This window comes from Aptenodytes patagonicus, chromosome 1, assembly GCF_965638725.1.
Source record: "Aptenodytes patagonicus chromosome 1, bAptPat1.pri.cur, whole genome shotgun sequence".
In the NCBI taxonomy this organism is placed as follows: domain Eukaryota; kingdom Metazoa; phylum Chordata; class Aves; order Sphenisciformes; family Spheniscidae; genus Aptenodytes; species Aptenodytes patagonicus.
Genome location: NC_134949.1, coordinates 138,885,070 through 138,912,585, shown reverse-complemented (window position 1 = coordinate 138,912,585; position 27,516 = coordinate 138,885,070). Strand labels below are relative to the sequence as shown.

Sequence of the window (27,516 nt, the reverse complement as noted above, 5' to 3'; positions counted from 1 at the left end):
TTTGGGTATGAAAGGGGATGACAATATATCAAACAAAGCCGCTGAGAGGTGTCACACACTGGTCCAAAAAACTATTTCTTAAATGAATATATTCAGTTTTCCATTGGCTTAGGTTTTAGTGATTTTGTCAATTCAATTTTTTGTTCTTTTTAAAGCTATGTTCTTTTTAAAAAAAGACATCCAGAACAAGACAGACAAGATGATGTGTTTTTTCAAGCCTTTAAATACACTGCTATCATGAACAACTTAGTTCATCGTTGATTTTGTACTATCATGTAAATTGTCATTTGGTTCATAATACTCCATTTCTTTCAGCAACTACCCAAATGCAACCAAAAACATACCTTAACGGTTTCAAAGTGAGCAATTCACATTTTTACCTGGATTACTGTACTGCTCAGAAAGCATTAATGTACTTCTGCTTCTGGCTAGAGATGACTGTGTGGGAGTCAGCAGTCGAGAAACAATAAAGTTTTCCATTGGACTAAGATGCATGCGGTGAGCTGAAGGATGGGAGCAAATAAAGTAAAATTTAAAATGCAAAGAAATAAAACAATGTTACATTAAAATAACTGAAACAAAATGATGAAATGATTAAGTGAAATGAAAAAAAAAATCTTGAAGTTCTTGAGATTTAAAATATTTAAAGATAATTTTAATTACCTCTGAAAAAAGGTTTCTAGTTTCTCCATAATTTTAAATTATTTTCCCACATGTACAATAAATATAGTAAGGTTAAGACCGTGCTGCATTTTGTTCTTACACAGAGGCATGTTCCCTTCTGCAAAATGGTTGCTTTCATGACTCAGCATGAAAAAGGTTTGCCTTTTTCCCCAGTAGAATAGGTGAAATGTTTGGTATAACAGCGCAGCTACGCACTAATGTGCCAGCCATACCGGGACTGCATTTAAAATTTGCAGTCTCACCACATTATATAAGTCTTATTTATACAATATGCCTGCATTCTTTCGTACTCCATAAATATAAGCGTCAACCATATAAGAAAGGTATTTATAGATGTTCCTATTACACGCATAAACATAGAGCCACCTATCATAATAACCTCAAAGCTATTGATGAGTTTTCATTAAGCAATTCAGAAATGAAAGTAAATTTACCTTCTTTTTATTCTAGAAATAAGCCTTCATTGTCACTTATTTCAAAATTTTTTTTTGTTAGAGTTTAAAAAAAGAGGGGAAAAAGGAAGAAAGGCACACAGAACCAACCGAAAAAATCCAAAGGGTTCACAGTGGGGTAAACCCTTCAGTCCTCTCTGTAGTGTTTAGTAACCATTAATCCTGCAAGATGATCATCTTTTCCTGAGCCTCTGATGGATCAGGGTTTCAAATCAAATTAAAGGGCTCTACAACTCTGGTCACCAGATTGAAGTCTCCCAGGTGGCTCATGGGACGTACTTCTGCCCACGGCACAACCCATGTCTATTGTCGAGCCACATGTTTGGTTTGCTTGTTTTTCATTATTTGGCTAGAAGATCACAAGCTGTACACTTACGGGAAATTGCTGCAGCCGCAGCATGTGCTCACAATCCTGTTTGCTGGAGTATCAAAAATTGAAAAAGAATCAGTAAAAAAACCCCACAGCGTTCGTTGCTGGCCTAGGCTCTCCAGCACGGCAGCACAGTCTTGGGACAGACAGGCTGCAGAACTATTTCATTGTATTAACTTACAACCCCTCAAATGTTTGAGTTCTTTTGAAGAACGGACATAAGCGAGTTACATAGCTATATGGACAAGAAGTGCTTTAAGCAGAAGGAGTTTATGCTGGTAGGAGACCAGCATATTCACTTGCCTCTGTCGGGGGAATGCGTTATTGCCGCTGTGGAGGAGGAGAGGCGCTTACTGATTGGCGATTCCATTTGCTTTGGCAGATTCATTGTAGAAGCTGAAAGTTTGTCACATGCTGCAGAGAGACGCATTGAAGATATTTGTATTCACATCACAGTGTTGATAAACTCCCAAAATTAACCTCGTGTTTGTACTCCTGGCCCTTGCCACTGATCATAGCACTGAATAAGGCATGAGGTAAGTTCTTTCTGACTGCTGGAGGACCAGCATTTTATAAGACGTGATTTGGGATGCAACTTTTCTGCTTGTGAATTCAACATTTCAGTTTTACAGTAGCCTATCTTTTATACTGCCACAGGCAAATAATTATATATCAGGTCTGAATGAGTGAAGCCATTCTGATACAAGATATTCAAATACCAGCACAAGCAGAAAGTTGCCTAAAGAAAATGAACTGCACATATGGCAACTCTGAACTCCTCCCCTCCATTCCCCCTCCCCTCTACTTTCAGTCTGGAAGAGCTGGGGTAGACCTCAGGTATTACTCTAATATAAAAATGAAATTACAAAAATGAAATAATCAACATTTGTGCATTTGCATGATGAGAACTGTTTTAATGACTGATCTGGCACCAGCCATTTAGCTTTATCTTTTTGCATTAGAAAATTTTTTTTTTTTTTTAAAGAAAAAAGCTTCTTGGTACTACCTCAAGTGGTTTCATTTTTGTTTCTGTTATTTCTTCCAAAATACTGTTTGACAAAGCCTGTTTGAACAAATATCTATTTCCTACCTTGCCATTTATTCAACAGAATGACAGAAAAATGTTATTCACATATTACTACAATGTACTACTATATGACGATCACTGCATGATGCTCAGAAGCTAAAGGTATAAATGCTTTGTCCCTTAAATTTGAATTTTCTTTCTTTCAAAACCAAAAATACTTTCAGCTAAAGACTTATATGTGGCCCTGATTCTGCAGCCCTTAAGTTACTGCATCCCCTATTACATCCATTGAAACGTTGCCTCAGTGGGGTCTGCAACATTTGCCTCCATCTACTACAGTAAACAACACAATTCTCTACATTTGCGTTTTTAAAAAAGCAGGTACCATGCTGGTATGCTACAAAGCATCAGTTGCACATCCAAATCTCTCTGTACATTAACAGCAATTAGTACAAAAATTTGAATCTGTTTGCACAGAAATAATAGTTCTGTGAGAGCATGGGCAGGACATTTACTGTGCATTCTGCGGGAGTAATATTCAAGCCTAGCTCCTCCTTTGGGGGGAGAGAAGGAACCTAGTTCCTAAAAGCACAGGCTGCGTTACGTCTTCAAAATGCCAAGTACATCTGCAATCAAAATTAGAAATCCTGTATGCAATCCATTCTTAATTTTGGAGCACTCATCTACTTCACAGTCCCTTTATAATAAAAAAGTCCTTTTATAATAAAAAATAAAGTCCTTTTAGAATAATAATTAAAAAAAGATAACTGAAGAAAACAAAAGAAAACAAAATGCGATTGCCTAAACAACATCAACTACTTGAGTTTGTTACAAATGGCAGCTTGGCCAAAATCGACTTCAGGAGGCTGAAAATACAGCATTGGCTGTTTATACCAAATTTGCTTCTTTGTGAAATACTGCAGAGAAAGGCCCTTGAGATGGAAAAAGAGGACTGTTTTGATGAAACATGGTCTCCATAACACATTTTCTCTTACTGTGCAACTGAATTTTTTTTTTTCAACACCACCTGCACCTGTGCATGTCCATTAGAACTGTCAAATATACGGGTAGTTTTATTTACACACACATACAAACACAGAGCACCCGCAGAATTAACAGAGATGAGAATCTGAGCGGTAGAAGTCTACAGTTAGTGAGAAAACCATGAAATGCCTCTACTGTGCTGGAATGCGAGGCATGCACTGCTCCACCATGGCAAAATTAAAAGGAAATTAAAAAGACATTTGGTCCACATCGCTAAGGGTAATGCCGTAGAGTACCAGACTGAAATAATAAGAAAACAGTGGTTAGGAAGGACAAGATCAGTGGATGGATTACAGTGATTAGAACAGTTATAAACGAGACACGATGGTACTGTGATTCTCTGAAATACCATTGAAGGAATCAGCAGGAGCAGTAGAGGTCACAGGGTCTGGAGGAAGGGTGTTGGCAGCTAAACCTAGAACAGGGGGTGGGGTATTTTCTGATTCACCTACACAGCAGAGAAATCAGAGCAAAAAGAGGTGAAAAAAATTACTGAATAAGTTGGGGGAGCTGGAATTAAGCATAAACTGCATCACAAAGACAAACTGGTTTCTTTCTCGAAGTATAAAAGACTTCTTTTATTATCATATATATTCAATTTCCTGGCTTTTTTGGATGGCATACTGTGAAAACTATGATGTGAAACAGAGTTTGCCTTCTTAGAGTTATGTATTTTTACACACTGTTTAAAAAAGAGAGTAAGTGTCATATTTCATCATCACCCAAACGTGGATATTTTTCCCCATAACATCAGTTTATTCAAGCCTGACAAATTTAAATAAATTATATGATTTAAAACAGAAAACATGCATCTTTTTGAAATATAAAAGCAGTACATGACTGATTATGTAACAAAAAGAATTTGTTCTGAAGCCAAATCAAAAAGAGCAGCAACAAAAAGTATGTGGGGGAAAAAAACCAAACTATTTTAAACTGCACATGCTGCATAGTCATCTAGAAATTCCCGTCAGGTTTTTAGAAGTACCAAACAAAAAACAGATCATCTTTTGCAAGGCTTAGACAGCACTCAGTCCTTTGCGAATATTAAATTTGCTAACTGTGTGCGTGAGAAGACAATGCGGGGGAAGAGAATAAGGGAGAGAGCGCATAAATTTTAATTTTAGCATTTAGCATCCTCCAAAACAGATTCTGGTTACTCTATTAAAATGGTCTGCATTCCTAAAGTTAGGAGTGACCTTTCTCCCCAGAAGGTATTAGAGAAAGGAAGCCTGGCAAGCAATTACAAAGCATTTATTCACGCCCCAAGGCAGTAGCTCCTACAGTACCACCCTAACTATAAAATGCATCATCCTTACCATCTCCACAACCTCATGCATTCTGCACTTCAAGATCTGCAATGCAGGCAGCCTGTTTCACTTACCGTCTCTCCCTCCTGAGCCTGCAGCCAGTGCTCCTCCCCACGACCATCGCTTCTGCTTCTGTTCCAGCTGCTGGCTGCGTTCAAGGGACCGACGCATCATGGCTTCTAAACGTTCCTGGTTATATTGGTACAAAACCAGAAAGCAAATCTGAATCAGTTCTTTGGGGGCTTTTTTTTCCTCCTTCTGAAATCATGCTAAAAATACACAGTTCTCCTGTTGCTCCACGCAAGATGATTACAGGATCTTGTTTGCAATAAAAGAAAAAGGACTGAATAAAGAAGGTTATCAGCATGCTACCTACCTCCAGATATGTGTATCCTTTGTCTGTAAGCCACTAAGGTCACTACAGAGGCCTAAGTAAATAACACAGGTTGCATCACTGCCTAGCATCTGCTCCTGCTGGTGAGGCTGCTGCTGTGCTCAGGACTTAATTTGTATAAGAATAATGCTCGACAAGCATTAACTCCTTCTTGTCTATGCAGACCTCGAGATTTTTTTTCCATCCCTTTCTGAGCACAGCTAAATTGCTGCAATGCCAGTGGCTCCTCCTAGCCACGCAGATAAATGATCATTTCAAACCCAAAGTAGGTTACTTCGCAGGATGCCCAATTTATTTATTTATTTTTACAAAAACTCCCTCCTTTCTTCCACTATGTTCTTTACAGTCTAGGCATTTAAGAGCTTCTGATTTCCACCACCCCCCACCCCCCCCGTGTGTTTTTTTTAGTGCATGCCCAGATCATGCTGTTCTGGGATTTATTTTTTTTTCCCCTCCACCCCCACGTTCTTCTCGATGGCTTGATGAGTTAGGATTTTCAGATGGGGAAGAACAAGGAGGAGATTTCTTTTCCTCTCCAAATCCTGCCCTACCTTTAACTTACAGCTATGTATGGTCGCCTTATTCCCTCTCCACTACCTCCTAACTCTCACTCAAAGACCTCCACTCAGTTTTGTTCCCACCTCCTCCCTCTGCTAGTTTCTCAGTGGTTTATTGTTGTGGCAATGATCTCTGCACCTTTTCTTTTCTTCCTTTCAAGCAGATAAAACCTGGTTCTTCCCCACCCAATGTTCCATAACCTACCACCCTCTTCCTTTCCTCCTCCCAACACCTCATTCACATCTGGCAACCTCTTCACCCTCACATTTCAGCAGCCCAACCCCTACTGTGAATGATGAGTCTACTCTTGCTGCCTCCAACTCCTGTCTCAATAGTTTTTAGCCCTTTGATCTTATTAGTATTTTCGGTCCTATTACTTACTGCCTTTGCTACGTCCTTCTGGTCTAGTACAAAACTCCTACTCTCTCCACTTCAAACTCTTGATCCTGCAGGCTTCTGTGATTACATCATAACCCCGATTTCTATCAATCCCCTGCTCTGTCTCCAATATCTTTTGGTAGCTCAGATCAACTGCACGGAAAACCTCTCCTGTATCTCTTGCCCAGATTACCTTCTCTCACTGATTCATGACTTTGGTCTAGGTTTCCTATTCCCCTTCCCTGAGATATTTTACCACAAAATTTCAGTCTTTGTTCAAGCATATCTCCTTCAGTCTCTGCACTGATGTTGAGCCTGTTGTGTCTGATGGAGCTCCTTCAGCAGACCAGACCCTAACATCAGGCACCTCCAGTAACTACCAATGCCTGGAACTTTTATGTATGTACCTGTAAACTTTGTGTTACCTTCCTGGGCCTCTGTCTACTGTCACTGGCTTTCTACAATGTCAGATGCCCTCTCATCATCTCCTACTTATCTGCAATATACTTTTGTCTCTTCCACGTCTTTGAAGAATTTCTTCTACTACCATGACTTCCAGTAATTTATTTCTGACCTCATTTTTTCCACCTCATCCAACCCTGCTACCAATTATCCATCAATTTCAACAGCATGCCACAACCTTTTGTCTTTAAGTTCTCTTCTCTTAATTTTATTACAAATCACTTGTACCATAGAGAATTCCATTATATTACCCTCTATACAAAGAGTGAAAAAAGGCAATTCTTGCATACCCTTTCTATCATTCTCAGCTCTCCTGTCCCTGTTACCTTTCGTCCAGGTGACCCATCCTGCTGTTACAATTTCTGCTGCCATCTCCAGGAAGACGATCTTTCGGTCACGTGTTTTGAGCTCTCACTTCAGTTTTGTCTCCCTTCTATGTCTTTAGCTCACGGTCTATCAGGTAACAGCATGCAAAGACCACTGAAAGCAGGCAGCTGCTTGCCCGCCCTCCCCCCCCTTTTTTCCCCCCTTCTGTCCAGTCCGTGTCATCAGTGTCCAGGCGGATGCTCTGCCTCTTTCCTCCTCCTTTTTCTCCGTACAGAGCAAACGCAAGCAGCATCACAAAGCACAAGCACAGCCTCTTCTGCAACAGCACAGAGAAACCCCACAGTTTTGAATACCCTGTCACTTCTTGTCCGTACTTTGGGTGTGAAAAAAAAGCAATCTTCCAGTCTCTGGAATCCAAAGTCACTCCCTCTGATTTAGCTTGCTACAGTCTTTCTTTCTGCTCTTACTACTTGATGATGCAATGTTCACATTTAAAACCCGTGTGTGCTGGCTTTGCGTTTCAAGTTCACACTTTTTGCCTTTAACTTCCCACCTCCCAACATTAATTTAATTCTGTTTGAGTCCCTTTTCTGTACTTACTCTTTCTAAACCTCACCTCCTATTTCATCACCAGTTCTTCTCTGCAGTCTGCTTTTCATTACTTTCTTTTACTATGCATTTTGCCCCAATATACCTTTCTACCCACACTCTTTACAAAGGAAAATGACCCTCCCATTTCTTTCTCATTAAAGCATACACTTTCTTTCCATATCTAATGAATATTGTTATACATTAATCAAAAAAGATAATTGAAATTGAAACTTGCCTGCTTTCATCTTATCCGGGTGATTTATGGTTTGTGGGTTGGTTTTTTTTTTTTTTTTAATGCTGCTTGGAGCAAGGACCAGCAATATTCTGTAGTTGGCAAACCACAGAATACACTTATACCACCTACTATGAAAGCGCTGCTTTAAGAATAAAACGCATGATGAAATAGATTAAAGAAATGAAATTATTTTTCATACACATTTGAAAGCCCATGCTACCTACAATCTGAGGTTGAAATCTTCAATTACGTGATGTGGAGAGGATCATTCATTTTCATTTGCAAAGAGCCTTTCATTAAAGCACTATAGAACATAATTATTAAACCTCATGAAACCCTGCAGATATAGCTTAGATAAAGAATATGAAGGCCATTTTTCACAAAGGAAGGATAGTTTTTTAAGAAACATTTTAAGTTAGCACAAAACTAAAAAGCCAAAAGAAAACAATAAGACACGTGGAAGCATAACATAAACAACTCATACATTAATAGTTTGGTCTGTGACGAAAACTAAACAAGACAAAGCATTCCTTCACCAGCAAACAATGCGCAAAACCCTTCCTGTCTATGTTATAGATGAAGTTCCTTCTTAAAAACATACCAAACTATCCATGTGGTCCTCATTTGGGAACTCTAACAGCTATAGATAGAGGAAATAATCTCTGCACTAAAGATATAGTGAGCTTCCACAAAAAACCTATAATGTACAAGCTTTGCATGTAGGTTAAATTAAGAATGAGTAAAACCATAAAGAGAGAGCCACCTACTGCTAGTATCTAAATTATACATGTTACTTTCCAAAATCCATAGTTATTCATCCAGGTTTTCCTCAGACTAAGCAACAGAACAAACATTTGCACTGATTTAAAAAAAAAAAACAAACAAACAAACCCAAAAACCACAAACAAAAAACCCCAAAACACCAAACAAACCCAAAAACCAGTAGCGAGAATACAGGTAATTTGACTGAAGCACTTTCCTTTTCTCTATGTAAAAGATGACACAGATGTGAAAACAAGGAAAAAATTAATTTTACAAGTATTATGACTTAAAATAATTTGTGCAAACAATTTGTGCAAACAATTTAAAATAATCTGCCTTATACCTACAATACAAACATCTAAAAGAGCCCCAAAAAATCTCTTCTTCTTCACTTTATATATTCATCAGCACTGTATGTAAGTAGCTCGCTGTTTCCTGATATTATCAGTTGGCTTCATCTTTTGACTGGCTCTTCCACAAGCAACAAAAGAGCTCTGTTATTTTCTCTTTAAAGAATGCATTAAAAAGCAATACAGCGTTTTTAAATTTAACTACCCTTCTGAACAGAATTCATTTCTACTCTCAACCAATTACAGTTATGGGTGTGTAGAAAGGGAAAATTTATTAAGAGTGTGCGCATCAAAGAACAACATGGGGCAAATGAAGGCTCTGCGTTAAGGTACATGGGGAGCTGCAGCAGCAAGTAATGGCAAGGGGGGAGCAGAGGGCGGCTGGTGTTGTAATGGAGGACTAAACTCTTCTCCTCACGTCCACCGCACAGCAAATTGAGAGACTGCTTGCACAGCAATCTCAAACAGTTTGCAGCAAAATTTTTGTAGTACTTGTGCAACTGAATTCCACTCAGTATATGAATTGCCAAAAGCTGTTTGGAAAGCGGTTATTTTTTCCATATAATTCAAAAAGTAATTAACTTTGAATTATAATATAGTAAGTAATTAATACTATAACATCTTGAGAGTTTTTCACTCTCTTGTGTTTAAGTGCATATGTTTTACAAATGTAAAAAATAGTGCATGTGCACCAAAACAATCTCTCCAATGCTGCAGGATATTCTTTTCCATTTAGCAGTTGTTACATCAATCTTTCAAGTCAGAGTGCTGGATTAGATTTGATGCTGTCTACCAGTAGCAGTTCATTTAAACATTAGTATATTGGTAGGATCAGTACTAATTTTATCAATTTCCTTTTTAACAAAATCTGATGGTTCTATTAAAAATGGATCTTTGACTAGATGGATGTTATTGCTCTTATTCGCACTAGCATCCTTGACATGGCCCGTACAAGTGATGTTCATATTGTCTTATGGAATACAAGAGCAGTAGAAGAACACAGCTTCTAGGAAGACTTCCCAATACCCTGTGTACAGCTAGACATTGTTTTTGCAAGGTATTTCCAAGTCACATGGAAGTTCAAGATAGGGAAAAAATTATTTTAACTGAACCAGGACTAGCTTTGCTTTTATCCAGTCCCAAAGCCGCTGGCTTCTTACTGTTAAAAGCAACTCTTCCATGGCTTCTGTTGAACAACATGCTTCTTTCCTCAAGGCTCAGGGACTGCTTTTATTAAAGGAAGTGGGCAGCTTTAAAAGTAATATGGAGAGAAGGGCGGTGCTACTGAAGACCTCTGAAGATAAGAAAGGTGCAGTCAATGTAGACAGGACAGTTTTCAGACACATTTATTCAGTTCCTGTCCGAGGAATTGGACACACTTCCACTGTGCTCTGCAACAAGCTCCAGCTGCCCCAGAAGAGAACTCTGCCAGAACACCTCCATTCCCATCACCACAGACTTTAAAACCACCATGCAAAGATATTTTGATCAAAAGATGGGGGGTAGAAAAAAAGGAAGGGTAATAAAAAGGCTCTAGAAGTATGCAGGTATCTAGGAACAGGGAAATACCGGGTTTTGGCCTTTTTAAAAAAAACCAAAAAAACCCAAAACAAACAACACTGCCCCCTTTTCCTAAAGTCATTAATTCTTTATCAGTTGCAGTAGCAGTGCTAGTGTTTTCTACAGAATGTCATTTGGAGACACACACACACTGCATTCAGAGATCTGCATCAGAAATTGGACTCACTAGAGCAAAAAAGAACCTTAAACGATCTCAACAGGCAGAGTAGAAGAGAGGAAGGGTATGAAGATGCTTCAAAAGATATAATTCTGTTCTGTGCTAGAATTTTAAACTAGTCTAGATTCTTCACTGCTTTCAGTAAGAATTTCTGATTTTATGTCACTGAGGAAAAATGAAACAACGTTTTCATAAACATTATTTCAGTTTCACGGACAGTAAACAAAACAGGAAGAAAAATCTTTCCCTTTTATGGAAACACTCATCTTTAAAAACTACCTTGTGGAAAGCTGGTGCTTTATTGTCTGACAGTCAGAGTCCCAGATACGTTAGCATAAGTAGATGACTATTCTGTGAGATCAGACAAAAATCAAGAGACAAAAAAAAGCTTTGGCAAGTGTTTTTGATGTACAAGCAGTAGTAGAGTACTTATAGCTGTGGTGATGTGCATTTGCAGTTCCCAAAGTAATGCCCACATGTCTCTGGGCCAAAAAAGAGAGAGATCAGCATTTAACGCGTGTCAATATTCAGCTACGTTTAATGCCACCATACAGAGTCACTCTGCCGTACATCTCCCAGTGGACCTTACCTCCTCCTCCTTAAGCTTTTGTCTCCGTTTTTCTTCAACAGCTGCTCTCTTCTGCTCCTCTCTCTGCCTCTGTTCCTCCAGTCTTCTCCATCGCTCCTCCATTTGCTTTTCATATTGAAGTTTTGCTCTTCTCTCCTTCTCCAGAATCTGCTGTTCCCTAGCAGCTTAGGCAGAGAAAAAGGTGCATTTCACTTTATGCAAATGTTCTTCTGCTTTAAAATTATTTGATTAACATGACACAATAGTGTAAAACAACAAATACAAGTACACAGGGTTTTAGTCCACTAAAATCAAAAACATAGCACACAGAAGTGCTGGAATGATTACTAAATCTAAGTGATGTGCTCAATAAATAAATAGGGAAGCCCTTTGTACACAGGGTGAGTTTGTGCCCCTTACCTATGTAAAAACAGTGCACGGAATAGTTAACAAGTCTTTTTTGCTTATGTTTCAAATCCTTCTGTAGCTTAAAGCCAAATTAATTTTTCAGCCATAACCAATGTTCCCGGTAGGTTTTAAAGTGAATCAGTGAAACAATACATGTTGAAGCAAAAGCCCTCGGAATTTCTTTAAAACTGTGCTTCTCATTATGGGGCTGCCTTCAAAATAAATGCAGGAAAACAACATACGCTAAATATTCTATGAAGCTTTGAAAATACACCATTCTGTTCATAATTTGGTGCTACATCGTTATCCACTTCTGCCTCTTTGCATGACAAAAAAAAATTACTTCTGTTATTGAGGGTTTGCCCAGTTGTTTATTCCAACTAGAGTCATCATCTTCTTGAGATGTTAACTTGTTGTTACAGAAATTCAGACTGCAACATTACATATAGGACTGTTGCTTCAGGTTTACATAGGAGAACAAGTAGTAGAAGTTAACGTGACAAATCATGAGCAAAAATCCACTTCTCATGCAAGTGTATTCCATAAAAAGGCAGGAAAGAGGAATTCAGTAAGCATGCCTACATACACGCAAGCCTGTAATGTCACATACCAACACACATACAGCTGATATCAAAGAAGGAATATTCTCACAGTTGCCAGGCTAAGAACTTGAAAGTTAGGGAAAGCAAGAATTAACACTGTTTATATAAGACCTAGTCCTTCATCCTGCTCACCTATTCAGCCTCAGTCTGCTTTTTCAGTTCCTGTTTCCTTGTACAGCAAATTTTTGCCCTTCCAGCTCTCTCTCAGTATCTTACCATCAGTCCTAGGCTCTTGCCCAGCCATCTCAATTCCCTCTTCTCAGATCAGCTTCCTCTCAGCTCCTGCCCCCAAGCTCTTTAACCACAGCCATGACCTTCAGTCCCTCTTAGCCCCACTCCACCCTCAAAAGCCCTTGGTTTAAAGCCAGAGTCCCTGCAACACCAGATCCTTTTCCAATGCATTTCTTTCCCTTGAATACTGGATCCTCCTAAAATACTTCTTCCTCATATCCAACCTGCTTTACAGAACACCTTCTACCTTACTCTTGTTAGAAATACAGTTGATGTTGTCTTTCCCTTTTGCCTTATGAGAATTCACTATTCCTCCCCACCCAGGATAGGGCAGCAGTATGAGAGGGGTGTCAGCGCTGCAGGCGAGCCTGGACTTGTACGCATGAAGAATCAGACTTGTCAACAGATAAAGAGTTACCTCAGAGACAGTGGAAGACAAGTGACCAGTTGCTAATTGTTAATGACTACTAGCCACATCAGGTAGAGCAGGTGAAAACAGCATGCTGGAGTTGATAAAAAAACAAAAATAAAGTGAGGTGTCCAGAGACTGTGCTAAGATTACCTTCTGAGTAAGTAGGTGAAACCTGGGACTGATTCTGGACAGAGAAGAAAACCATTCTGTCATCATGGACATACATACAATTCTTGTTCCTTAATTTAGGGATACTAAACCACTGATTAATGAGTTTGGCTTTGGTGAAAAGGTTATTCCATATTGCTGCAAAGTACCTGCTGGCTGCATGAAGATCTGTCCTTCTGGGGAACTCGCTGCTTTTTTCTGAACTTCTAAAAGAAATTTGCCACAGAAACTGTGACCAAAACCCAGAGCTCCCCATTCTGGAAATGGTCTTAACCCTAATAAAGTATGTTTCCAGAAGGCATGTGTGATGTCTGGAGACAAGAACTGCAGCCAACACCTTCCAAATCCCCTGGGGCCAACCACGCCCAGATTTTCCAGCTTTTAGTTTCCCTCTCATCTCTTCTGCTTTTTCACCCAAGTCCTTTCCAATCTACTCATCATGTCACTTTCTCGGGAACCAGCAAAGAAGGGATAATCAAGAGGACAGAAGAGAGAGTCTGGACTGAGTATACCTGGAAGAGATGTAAGCTACAACTCAGGCTGGTGCATGCCCCATATAGACAGAACCTCTGGGGAGGTTAAGTACTAAACACCAGCAGATTTTCACAGGAACTACTAAAAGGAATCTGGCTCACCAAGCCCATGGTACTAAAAAATGTCAAGTCACTGTTCTCAAGCCTCAGCTTTTGTCAAGAAGTTGTCAACAGTTTGTTTATTTATTGCAAGAAAAACAGTATTTTCCTATGATTCTTTTCACAGGTGTCCATACTGGTTTAGTTGACATTTCCTCAAAATATATGCCTAGCTTAAATTTTACAAAATCATAAAACATGGACAATTCCTTCTGATAGGTATTGTCAGGAAGCCTTAAGGAACAGTGCTACTGGCCTTTCTTGTTATTACAATGAGGAAAAGTGAAGTTAACTGTTTAACATTTTACATATATATACGTGTGTATATATACATATGTACATATGTATATATGTATGTATATATAGAAAGTCCAAAACAATGTTGAACAGTTAATTTCATTCATATATATACACACACACAAAATTAACTGTGTATACACCCCCCCATATGTGCGTATATATATTTTTTTTCTTTTTTTTCCCCGTTTCCTCAACATTTCCCTGGAGGTATTAGTAGATTAAAAACAATTGACTATTTTAAAAACTCTGAAATCAATACTTATGTTATTCAGGAAATCAATTAAAATAATTTTACTCATTCTCTTGAAAGATTAACCATTTTAAAACTTATGGAAAAGTATCTGCTTTATGCCATACTTAACAACTCCATGATATCTTTTAATATGGCTAAAACTTAATAGACTAAAATTGAGGCTGTTTCACCAAATCATCCTACATATTATCCTGAGTATTATTCAAGGCTTATTTGGTATTTTTATGAATCAGAATCCTAACAGTCAATATCTTGCACATAAACCTATATTCAAAAGTACATGAATCAAAGAAGAAAGTCAACTTGTAACTATAGAATATTAAATACTCAAACGGAAATCAAAGACGACAGATTATTTTTTATAATTTAGCTTAAAAGTAGTAATATAAGTGAGAAAGACTAGGAACAGACTGAACCACAATGTTTAAAATTCAGAACAGAAAAAATGTCAAAAATGTCATAACTTAAGCCTATTAACACATATACATAAATAATACATACACCTCCTGAATCTTACCAAGGTATTTCTCCCTTTCTTCTCTTCTCTCCTTTGCCAGTCTTTGTCTTTCATCGGTTTTTAGAAATCCATCAATGGCTGAAATCAGAGAGAGAGGGGAAAAAAAAGTGTTAGTAAAACTAAAGAAGCATCCAAAAGAACTAAAAAAATCCACCAAAAATAAATCTTATCTACTGCATTTAACAACTCCAACAACAAAAACGACTTTACACTTGTATGCGGGCAGGTTAACAAGCTGGGATTTGGATACATCTTGAGCACAGTCTCCTACCTACTGCCGAGCTCCAAGCACAGTTCTTCAGTGTACATGCCTGACTCCTCTTCTCAGAGCAAACAAGCATGCTGTTAGTGTTTGTTTTAAAACGTAAGACTTTCTTGGGAAAAACCATAAGGATGCAATTAACATGTAGTCATCTTTGTTAATAACCTCATTTTAAAGTTTTTGGCTAAAAAAGAAAAAGGTAGTTCAGGAAAGCAGTAAAAGCAGTGTGCAGCTCTCGTCGTCTAATGCTATGTGGAGTCCCAGCCTTCATATTTATGTCTTGACACAGCCCCACAGCTTCCCTGCCCACAGGAAACCACTAGCACCAGCTCATTTCAACAACTAGCAATTAGCACTGGATGAGGCTACGGAGGCAGCAGCCCTCCTGCCCTCTTTTCCAGGTAGGAAACACTTTGTTTCCTCCTCGAGTTGGTACCTAAAAGCAGGTTACTTGTTTGGGAGGAGCTTGCCTAAGGATGTTTTGTACCTGGATCCAGACACCCCAGTTCTTTGTACAGCATTAGCCACTGAAAAGCCCAATTTAAGAAGGCAGGCAGGCAGGCAGAGCGTGACACACAAAGTGCCTCAGGGTCAGCTGCCTGCGTCCTGGAACGAGCAGCCTGACAGACCTTAGATGGACCTTCCGCAATACCATGGGTAAGCTCACCAGTTAGTGACTTGATAGACCAGCTAGAGGATGGTATCCTTGGAGGTACCACTGGAGGCTGACAGGGCCTCCAGTGCCGTCCTTTCTCTCCTTGTTTTCAGGATCTCCTGAGGTCTTAGCAGGGCTGCAGTGCAAACAGGCATGGTGTTTCACAGCACAGTTTACATCCTTTGCAATCATTATTTGGGCTCCCTACGGAGTTACTGAATTATAATTAAGTGCCCTTCCCTTTCGGTCTAAGAACTGCAGTTGTTAATTTTATCAGATAAATACGAGTGGACTGTAACCCTGACTCTCTTCCTGAAAAGTCACACTTGCAGGCTCCCCTCTGAGGCCATCCTCTCTGTGGGAGCAAAGATTTTGCATCCCAAGTGCCTTTCTGTAAAATGCACGGTTCTGTAGGAAGGCTGAAAACCAGCCTCGGTGGTCCCTTGTGACTGGTGAAAAACACAGGTCTCAGCTGTCCCCCATTAGAGTAACAGCTTGCTTTTTCCCCAAGCAGCACCTTCAAACACCATCTCTAATCCTCCTCTGCACACACAGATGGTGACTACCTGATAGCAGCCAGGCCTCTGGAAAATCGTGATTATAGCTCCCAGTTGGTTAACTACAACTAGAATCTGTGGGTCAAATAAATATTTATTTATTACTGAAGACTCATCCCACTTCCATACTAGTCCACTTGTTTGTTTGCTTGGCTGCTATTTATTGTCAGGTTTCACAAGCAGGGAAGAGAGGAGGCAGCTCAGTAAAGCAACCATGGCGAAGATTTGCAACTACTTTGAAGGGGCCTGCAAAAGTAGCCAAGAAAGGGAATCCTGTTGTCAGAGTAGTTAAATTACAGCTCCAATGGAAAGTTTCTCAGTGATTTGACAGTCAAAACAACTTGAAACCTAAAATTTAGGCTAGAAGCAGCAGAGGAGGTGAAATCAAGACTGTATCAATGAGCTTGGGAAGAAGTACAGGCTGGAGAAAGGGAAAGAGGCAAGCAGAGGCAGGAGCTAAGGTCTTTTGTGGCAAGGGATATAACTCAGATGGAGAGGTGGAACCTGAAGTATGGAAACCAGGATGGGGATAAGCTGGGGAGAAGAACAGCAAGACAGTCCATGCCCATGGATTACATTCACAAAAATCTTGTGCTCACTCTCGTCACTCTCCTGCTTTCAGCATCTATCTGTGAAACCCACTGGCAAAAATATGTCCCATTATGCTTGTCAGTAAAACTACAGCAGACTTATCTCTACCTCGATTGCTTCATGAATACAACTGGCAGAAGTGGATCCAAAAGCTCCGGCCTTGCTCACAACTGCCACAGCTATCCAAAGTTGATGCACAATTCTTCAGGTTGGCTTTCTCAAGACTTTGGATGTCTCAACGCCACCCAGGTAATATTAAAAGAAGATCAAGGCTGTAATGCCAGATACTTAAGAAATGAGGAAGTATCAGAATTGAAGCAGTCTGCACGATCCTTATTTTGCCTCCTTTTACATGTTATGCATTTTTTCCTTTTAGGTCCTTTCACTTATTCAGTGCATAGGATGAACCTTCTGAAGAGGTGAACCAAGTTCAAAGTGATTAGTGCTTCTTGCTTCATTTCTTTTTGAAACTGGAAAGTCAACAGAACTATAATCTGAATTCTGTTGTGGAGAACAGCACTCCAGACTTGGCTACGTCACAGGTGCAACAACAAATACATGGAGTTGCTGCTCATTACACGTGCAACACACCAATGTGCAAAAAAACTGCGTGGAGGAAAATAGTACACAATCTAGTAAGTACAGGCATTGAATGCATATGCATGCAGCAAGGGTAGCATTAAAATAGCACAGGCATCCTCAGTACTAGCATTTCTTAACTCAAGTACTTGACTTCACAAATCAGCATGCCTGCCAAAACCCAGAAATTTGCTTGCCTTCAGAAAGTAAATATAGCTTTGGAGGACAGAATAACTATTCCCTGGGTAATAACTTGTACCTTGGGATGATTTTTTTAAGACCAAAATTAGTGTATTTACTACACATTTTCATATAATACACAGTTACCTGTGGTGAGAAATCTGATTAATGACAGGAATTCAAATTCTGTTTGGTAAAGCAGACTGCAGACAGCAAGCTAGCACAGGTAACCCTACCATAGCATAATGCCATCTCTGTTTCATAACACGAACCGCCAGCAGAGGGCAGAATAAGGTTGGAATGAAAAAGAAAACCCCACGGCAAAAAAGCTTTCACTGTGATAAGTGACCTCAGGTTAATATTCTGTATACTCAGCTTTATCCTGAGCCTTCCTCACATTTACAGCTAAGCCTCTGATCCCTCAGTTAAAAAGGCGTGTAGCAGCAAACAACATGTTTTAAGAGTCAGGATGTAAACGCAGGCCAGTTGTGCCTTCTGCCAACCAGAGTAACGAATACAAAGAGACACTGGCAGAAAATTATCTAATAACCCTTTATTCCCAGACTTGCAGAAGAATAAGGAAACTGCCCAAGTAACGACATCAAAGATTTTACTGTAAGGAAGCACGCACGTGCGCGCACACACACACAAATTGCTGCTACTTCTACTCCATCTCCCAGCCTCCCCAAAAGCCCCTTTTTCCAGAGAGTCCCCACTTTCAGAGGCAGGCATCTAACCGCTAATTCCTTGAGACTGTGCCTCATTTTTTGACTGAAGAGGGCCAGCTGCTCCTCTAGGACTTTGTTACAAAAGCATTTCTAAAGAAAAAGATGATAACTTAAAACCGGTTAAAATGTCAGCAGTAGTCCTGCAGCAGTAATATACCAGCTAATGCTGCAGGACTCTTTCAATACTTTAATGTTACTTTGAAATAAATATACACAGAAGTAAAAACTGACATGTTAATTGCTGCTTCAACCCTTTTTGATGGGCAACGTAAACCTATTCAGACTGATGTAACAGTGCCAGAACATGTCCACGCACACTCTGCTCTGCTCCACATACTGCTTGTGTAAGCCTCTTGGTGGTTGCCCAGAGAGGAAGGTTGTCGTGTCCCAACGAGACACAAGGCAAGCTCTGTCTTTTGAAATCCGTATCCTATTTCTGGTTGAGAAAACAAGTACTCAAGCAGGACAATCAGGTTACTGGAAGCTGAGGGTACATCTCAGAAGGACCAACCAGCTGCTTGGACACCTCCTCTCCTGAAATTTGCACCTGAGTAACTGCCAGCAGGTAGGGCATCCATTCATTTTTTTTTTTTCCTACTTTGTTATTGAACCCACATACACTTCTGTCCTCTATAATAACCCATGGTATTTGGTTTCACAATGTATTTATATATAGCAGATATCTACGTAACAGTGTTCAACATACCTAGACCTTTGGCTGTCCTACATGACCATGTTCAACACATTTAGACCTTTGCCCACTCTACACGACACTGTCCAATATCTTTAGACCTTTGCCACTGTACGTGTCATCTACACTGACGTTGCTGCATTGGTGAAATTCCCGGTTTGGATGCAGTTCTGCCAATGGGTGGCCTTGCGACAGATGTGGCGAGGTGCTCTACAAAGCACACCAGACCAGACAGAGATGCCACTGCACTTACACCCACCATTCTGCTGGCAAACTCCATTGTTTCAAATAGTATAATCTCAATCTATAAAATCAAGGTTTTGCTCCCTGAAAACCTGCTCTCTCTCCCTTGAGACTGTTCTTAAAGAACAGACTTTTCCACCTGCCACTGCTTTCCTCTGGGTACTACTGAATGAAGAAATATTATATTCTTCAAGTTTTCAGTGACTGACTATACTCTGAGGGGAAAAAAGGTATAAAAGCGCATGTGACTGGACCTGGATGACAGCCTCTATTGGCAAAAGGCACTTTTTCTAAATTTTAGTTATGGAAAGCCTCTCAGCAGTACACAAGTAGTCAAAACAAACACCACAAGGGCTTTGCAAGTATGTTCAATAAGATTTGGTGGATCGTCCTCTTTTTTAATAATTGTCTTTTTAAAAGTTTCCTTTAATTAAAAAAAAAGCTGTTTGTTGTATTGCACTCAAAGATCTAAATACAAAGAATCAGAATTTTTCCAGTTTCAGCTACTTAATTTTATTTTTATGTTTGTCAGGCTGGACTTCAAATATAACCAGAAAAGAAAAAAGAGACATTTTCCATTATGTCTAATTAAAATATCAGGATGGGTATCTGTTGTTATAAAGATGTTAAGTAGATGAAGTCATTAAAGGCAGACTCAGTTGCCAAACACAGTGACATTTCAGACACCCCAGGCTAACTGTCTGAGAGGTGGCCTGGCAGATAGGACAGAGAAGCTGTCAAGGACCTGCATGCTCTGGTTAAACAGCTAGGACAAAGTGTCACTAGGTACCTACCTTATGTTCCTGATCCCCACCCTGAATCTTCAAATTATTCGTTTGAATCAAGACCTTCAGCTGTACACCATACTTACACAAAGATTACAGTAGCAAAACATATCCTACTGGTATGTTTATTTAAGTTTAAGGTGAAATCACTCCAAAATGCTGGCCAAATAACTTGAAAATGATACATAAAGTATATATAGGTCATTTGGTGATCACGTATGATAACAAAAATATCTTAATTGCTGCATAGGGAGGAAAAACTTGCTAAAATATAAAAGCCAGATCTTTTCAATTCTGCATGAGCCCACAGACACCTAATCAGCTCCACAGGATTGCTTGCTTTATGTATAAACAGTGCGTGCAGCCCTAACAGTGCCCCATGGAGACTCCAGTATCAGTAAGACACAGCAGATGCATCTCAAGATCACTGGGGGAACTGATAAGATACATTAGCAGAATGTTTTTAGTTATGAAAACACCAGATAAATAATAACACTAGATTAATAATTTAGTTTACTGAACAGGTCCCTGCTAGACAGCCCACCACATGGTAAACACATACAAAGCAGCAGCACTATGTCAGTGTGTGTTCTACCTTGCTGCTTTATTCATGTGCTTCTGTAATCTGTCAGGCAGAAAGGAGTCTGGAGGCTTAACCAGAGCTTGCCAGTGTCTTTCCCAGATTTAACACACTTGAACATTTATAGCTGTATTTTTCAAACTACACCAGATCCCAGACCCATTTGGAACCTATAGGTAAGATCTTCCTCCCCTTCTAGCCTGTCCCTTCAGCTTCTTACTGCAGGTAGTTATAAAAATTGCCCAAAAGGGAGATGAATTGTGGAGATTCAGCCATAACTTAACCATGGTGGTTTTTTTTTTTTTAACTTCAGTTTCTTCAGAATAAACCCTGCATCACTCATGTTTATGAAGACAGAAATTTAAATATATAATTCCTAAGTTCAGCAGTTTCTTTAAAAACTCTGTATTCCTACCTTTGTCAATACAGATCCCAACTAACCTTTCAACCTTACCACAATTGAAAAATTTTGTCTTCAAAAAGAAAATTCTGTATATATGTGAATGCATAATATGCATGAACAGGACTTTTATTCAAGTAGATATAAAAATTTTAATCTTAAACTTGTGTTCTGTAATCTTTTACTGTTCATGAATAGTAGTTTTAATACCAGATACTGATATACTTGAACACACAAATTCCATTTCATAACTATTTTTGTATTTATTGTATGACTGCAGCTAACTTGAAAACATCTTCAGTAACTTCACATGAAGCTTAAATGAAGAACTATTCTCAAGCACTTCTAGAAGTAGTGTTACTTCTCTGAAAAGTTCATCTTTGTAGCGTACATGCAAATACACACGTGCTGAATTAACTATTAAATGGTGGACATGTACATCAGATATTATATACTGCAGAATATAGCCTGGGCAAAGACACTGACAGATAGTAAACAGGGATAAAGGACAGACCTGCCTCTCCATCCTACTCCAGGGGAGTATATTACACTCCCTTTCTCTACACTAATAACACTTTCCAAGACTCTTGATTCACAAGGGGGAGAGAGAAAGGAGACAAAAAAGAAGGGCATTTCCTTTTGCTTATTACACATCTTTCATCCAGCAATTAGTTACCAGTGAGATTATTCCCTCTGCTAGAAGACAAACGGGCAACTATTGTTAATGGCCTCATAAAATTTTAATACAACATAAAATGTTCATACATGTAAACAATATGTCCCGAGCCTTAGCTAACAGTTCTTGAGTGCTCTAATGCTAGCTTCAAAGTAGCTACTGCTCTAGTAGCCATCGATCAAAGTAGGCACAGCTCTAGCGCTGGCTCCAAAGCAACCTGGTAGGTGGGGACCTGACCAGACATTCATGCCACTCCTGCTCTCACGCAAGTCTCAAGAATTTAATCTTTTTCAGAATATCAGCAGAAGCAGAATTTAGCATCAAGATGTTTCTACAAAACGTCAAGAGTTGACTAAAAATTCTGAAATTTGCAACATTAGATGAAAGGAGAAGTAGCAAAAAAATAGAGGCCTGAAGATTCTCATTTATTTATAGTTGTTGTTACCAAAATGTCTAGTCATTTTCCTAATTGCAACTGATTTGAGTTACACATTTGCAGTATGAGCTAAGTTTATAGACAATTTCAGAGATGTTTTATTAAAAAAAGGATATTGTACAACCTCAGAATCACAACTATGAATGATTTTTAAGACTTATCCTTTAAAATAGTCTAAGCAGGGCTTTTTGGGGGGCTTGGGGTTTTTTTTTTGCAGGGGTTGAGGATTTTGGGACAGTTGGGGTTTGTCTTTTTGTTTGTTTGTTTGGTTTGTCGCCCCCCCCCCAGCTTGCTTTAAAAAAAATACTTTCTAGTAAACGTAGACATTCTCAGTGTAAGAGATAATCAAATTTGAAGATGCACTTATTAACATGTAGGAAAATTACTGTTTTTAAATTTGATCTGGCCACAACTTTAATTATATTATCAGAAAAAGCCCTCAAGAATATTAACCAAAAAAAACAACATAGCCCTTTCCCACTTCAGATACCTAACTACACAAGGTTTATAATGAGGAGTAGAACAGGAGAAGAGCGTCATACAAAAGGAATTCATGCATTCATGACACTACCTCGATAACAGATTCATCCTACACACAGTGTGCAAGGAAAGCCATCCTTTTCAAACCTGCTCCCTGAGCAAGTAAATAATCTTAAAATTCTGTGCACAATCACAAGCTACTTTCAGCACACCTGATGAATGTGGGGGTGGGAATCAAATCAGCAACTTTCTGGAAGGAAAGACTATGCATTCTGGAATGGATAAAAAAAGGAATAAACAAAAAAAATACTGCTTCTAACTCACAATTAACACTTTGAAACTAAATGGAAGTAGGGTTCACCAAAGAATAATTGCTGGCACAATTTGGAAATTATATACTGAAACAACAAGCAAACCCCCAAACCATAAACATTACAAATGAAACAATTTTTTTTCCAGTACAGAAACTTTTTCTTCTTTTGTTCACTCACTGCATCTCTCCTGAATTAGCAATTGTCCCAACATGTATTTAGGATTTATGCATTTATAACTTGCACAGACTAGTTTCACTGACTTCAGCAGAACTACTTTGTTAAAACAGAAAAGATGGAAATATCTTGTTAGAACAGGAAGCCTTTGCATGCCCCACCTGAGTCTGAAGAGACATCCTATCACTCACGTACTATCATAATAAGTGGAAAACCCATTTGTTGGAAGGAGAGTATTTATATAAATACTGTAAATACTGCTTGCCCAGTTTACTTGACCTTATGACCTTTGCAAGAAAAAGCCTCACTGTAAGACAGTAAGCCTCGAGTCATAGTTATTTTGCCCAAATTATCTAAGGGAAATGTTTTAGGATCATACACATTTGTGTCTCCATCTCAGTGAATTCAACCTGAACAACCTCATTTTAGGAACATACACATTGAAATGAAAGAAATTCAATTTCTTTCCAACAACTTTTGTCACCAAAATGAACTAGAAACAAAAGCTTTGCGTCTAGAGTGTAGTCTAGCACACTTTAATTCCTCATTAAAAGTGTTTCTGGACTTGCAAAACACATTTATGTATCAACATCTGCTGATGTTACATATTTATTATTAGGTATTAGATAACCAGAGCTCAGTGAAAACTAGCATTTCACTGAGAGGTTCTGATATTTTTAGCATCAGCAAATGAGATGGAAACTAAGTATCCATTTCTGCCACCTCTAGCTAGCTTGTAATCCCCAAATGCACATTAAAACCCACTTCCTATTCAAGTTAATTGGCTTTGCTGGTGTATGGCACTGAACAGTCATCTTAGCTTTGGTGGTTTTACAATTTTCACTGCTGTGTTGCACTCTCAAACGGTGGCTGCAGTGCATGAAGACAGCAAAAGCGAAGGGAGAGCACAGAACTGTTTTCCCAGATCCAGGTAGCAAGAGCTTTCGTGGAAGTCTCTACAGCCACTGCAGTCTTGCACAGCCCCCACGTGGGGAAGGAGATGACCTGCAGCCGCGGTGCACCAGCCCTCTCATTTTACTGTGATTTTTTTCCTCTGCTGACAACAATGAACACTTACTCAAACCTTCGCAGCAACTTCCGATGCTGTAATTTAAAACCAAGGGGTGCAGGAGCCAGTATTTGCAAAGATGGTTATCCGGAGAAAACAGACAGCTTACCCTACCTGAGCACTCAGAATCTAAGTTAGAGCATACCGGGCAGAGCTCCTGTCTTCATGCTCAGGCTCTTCAGTGTCACCGGCCCTGCGACAGAGTAATACTCCTCCCAGCAGCCGGCAGTCACACTGCCTCCACCCGCAGGCCAGACATCCCTGCAGCCCACCGCGCCAGCAGCCAGGACCCCTTGTGAAAATTCTGCTTTGTGGCGAAGAGGAAAGCTGGGATGATTTTCCCCACCGTGGCAGCAGCCTGGAGCATGTCTCAAGCTGCCCGATCCAAGGCACTGAAGCGCGCTGCTGAAGTCCATTACTCTGCTGCCAGAGCTCCTTTTATCCAAAAAGAAGCATACTGGTACAGAGCAGCTGCAAGTCTCCAATTTCAGGTAACTTGGGGGTCACAGGACAGCGTTTCGGGGGGAAGCCCCAGCAGTCTCTGTACACCCTGCCTTCCTGCGTGGTCTCTGCCTGCAGGGCTGGACGGCAAAGCAGACGGCCATGGGCCTCCACAGGAAAGCGACTGCTTGCAGATGGGCCAATTGGTAGCGATAAAAAGAAGTTCTATAATCAAACTCTTAATTAACCTCTATGTCAAAGTACCCGTATAAAAGCGTGACATGGCAAAACTACAGCTTGCTTCTAAACCAATTTCAGCCAGAAAGCGTTATTCTGGAGCCTTGAGTAAAAATGATGACACAGATCTGTCAGTATATTCTCATTAACTGTCATTAAAAAAAAATTTAAGGATAATCACTGAAAAAATGATAAAACAAGGTTACTGTCTACAAATAAAGGGCTCACACTGGGGAGACAGAGGCTTGGTGAATGAGCATTCCAGAGGTGACAATTTGTATAGCGTAGCATTGACCTTAAACAATCCACTGCAGGTGTATGTACAGGGATGGCTCTGCAGAGTCCTTTTACTAACATTTTTTCGTTTCAAGTCTAATTTAATAGAAACTGCAAGAGAGATATCTGTGCTTTGGGATTTGCTCCGAGCTGTAAAAAAAGGTGTATTTAGAGAATCAAGAAAACATATTTGGCTTCTAACAACACTTACAGAGATGCAAAAGTGTTGTCAGCTGCCCTTTATTTCCAGAATATGCCTACTTTTTTTTTCCTAGACAGTACAATTAACTTTTTAACATTACCTTCATTTCTCACTATACCCTGTCCTCCATCATTAAGTCAGTGATGACTCAAGATTTGGAGAAGGCTTTAGGGTGTTTCTTTTCTGTTTTCTGTGGTGAGCAAAGTGAATATAGGGCATTTAACAAAGGAAGAATCCATTTGCAATTTTCCATTTATATATCTTTCAATTAAAAAAAAAAAGTGTTGATGACTTACTAACATGGCACGCCCCCATCAAGGACTAACCTAAATGACCTCCACTTTGCTCTGCCCCGCCCCTACCTGGTGCATCACTGAAAGAGTGTATTATTCCACATAGAAGCAGCTACCAGATGTAGAAAGCACATTTCCCCTGTGATTTGGCAAAAGCTTCAAAAAAGAAGCAAAGCTGATTAATCCAGAGTGGACACGATCAAGTGAACTTCATCCTCTGTGGACTTGACTATGATTAGGAGCAAGAGTTAAAGTGTTGCTTTTACTGTGCTTCACACTATTATTTCCCACGGATTTATTTAAGGGAGAGGAAGAACATCCGTTGATTATCAAAATCAAAACAATTTATTCTAGGAACATGCACAGTAAACCCTCATAGGGAGGAAAAGCTTTTACAATTAGATGTCTGTCTCACCTTTTTTCTTGCATTTTAGCAGGTGTACTACACCAATGTACTTCATATTAATGGCTTTATGTATAGTTTTAATTGTTTCTGGTCAGTTTATCAAAGTGTATTCCATACAGCTCCTGCTTTTGGATGCCCCAGTCTTGGCCCCTAGATATAATTCTTTATAAATGATATAATTTAGTGGTGGGATCCAAATATTTGTCCATATTAATTCTAGAACACGAACTTTCCCCTCTGGTGCTTACGCAGTTATTTGATCTCATCTGAGAATCTAATCCTTCTAGGTCTTCCATCAAGAGCCTAACAGGTCCTTGTTGCAACTTCTGCCTAGTTTTCTACCTGTCCTTCAGCTTTGAGCTTCTGACTCTCAAGAAACACCAAGCATGAAGCTTTCAGTGCATGCAATTCCACCTTCAAGACACTGCTGAGACTTGACCAAGGGCTGGCAACCTCTCTACACCAGACAAAAAGAACAAAAATATTATATTCGCATACATGCTTTTGTATGTACTTAATGCATCTTTGTATGATAATTTATAATGATTTTTCTTAATCCAACTATTTAACATTAGCCACTATGCATAAAAAATGTTGTCCCCCCCCCAGGACAAGGCTTCAAAAACAAGAACCTCATTCAACTCTTACCCTTGAACTATGTTAAAGGGTCTGAATTACTTAGAGCTTCTAGATGTCTAGGAAATATTCCAAAGTGGAGATTGTCTTCACACTGACACAGGCAACCTAATTTATGCATGGAGCTGGTGCAGCCTGTTGGAGTCCAAGACTGTGAGGGGACAATGAGACATAGTCACAGCTGTAACATTGAGATACGTTGGGTCTCGCCCACCTTGCCTAAATCCTGCTCCGTTCTGATGGAAAGACAACGTTTGCATTCTGTGGAAATAGATAGAAGGCATTACATCTATTATGTTACTACTTGGAAAAGTATTTTTCAAGGGCAAGGGACAGTATGCAGATGGACTGATACACAAATAAGGCTGATCATTTCTGCATCCCTTGAAAGAGTTATGTGAACCTATGTTCTTAAGTAGTATTTAGGTGGATTTTCAGTACTTAAAAAAGTGTTAAAAATATTTAGTCTGCCTTTTTACCACTGCAAAAGATAAGTCTTTGCTTAATCTGTAATTTCTCAGAGGATTATTCACTGAGTTCCTGCTATAAGTTGTCTTGGTTATGCAAATTCAGAACACAAATCACATTATATGTGGAGCTCTTAACCTGCAGAATAAGTAAGATATTTTACCAAACTAACAGTTTTCTACACAAGAGAGATGAGTGGATTGTGCATCCACTGATTTTTCAAGTCTCAAAAAGAGGAAGTTTGGGGTTTTTCCAGGGTAAGAATTTGGAGCTTTTATGAAGATTTACAAAAATCTATAAGACTGAAGAATAAAACAGAAGTGAAAGCTACCTGTACAAAGTGACTAAGCTTGTATGCAAAGTGCTTAAATGACATGCGAAGATGAA

At 39.4% G+C, this 27,516-nt stretch overlaps 1 protein-coding gene across 6 annotated transcripts in view; it reads right to left on the bottom strand.

Moving 5' to 3' along the window:
* Nucleotides 1-27,516, bottom strand: part of MAP7D2 (MAP7 domain containing 2) — an 88,770-nt gene that overhangs the window by 21,431 nt on the left and 39,823 nt on the right. The window contains exons 2-7 of one of the 6 annotated variants that reach the window (XM_076356534.1): nucleotides 14,771-14,848; nucleotides 11,269-11,432; nucleotides 4,959-5,073; nucleotides 3,927-4,025; nucleotides 1,810-1,920; nucleotides 381-503 (exon numbers count right to left, since the gene is read on the bottom strand). In XM_076356534.1, coding sequence (XP_076212649.1) covers nucleotides 381-503; nucleotides 1,810-1,920; nucleotides 3,927-4,025; nucleotides 4,959-5,073; nucleotides 11,269-11,432; nucleotides 14,771-14,848 — 690 coding nt within the window. Of the gene's footprint in view, nucleotides 1-380; nucleotides 504-1,809; nucleotides 1,921-3,926; nucleotides 4,026-4,958; nucleotides 5,074-5,260; nucleotides 5,604-11,268; nucleotides 11,433-14,770; nucleotides 14,849-27,516 lie in introns of those variants that run through there. The other 5 variants (XM_076356543.1, XM_076356553.1, XM_076356578.1 and 2 more) reach the window with 5 other exon arrangements.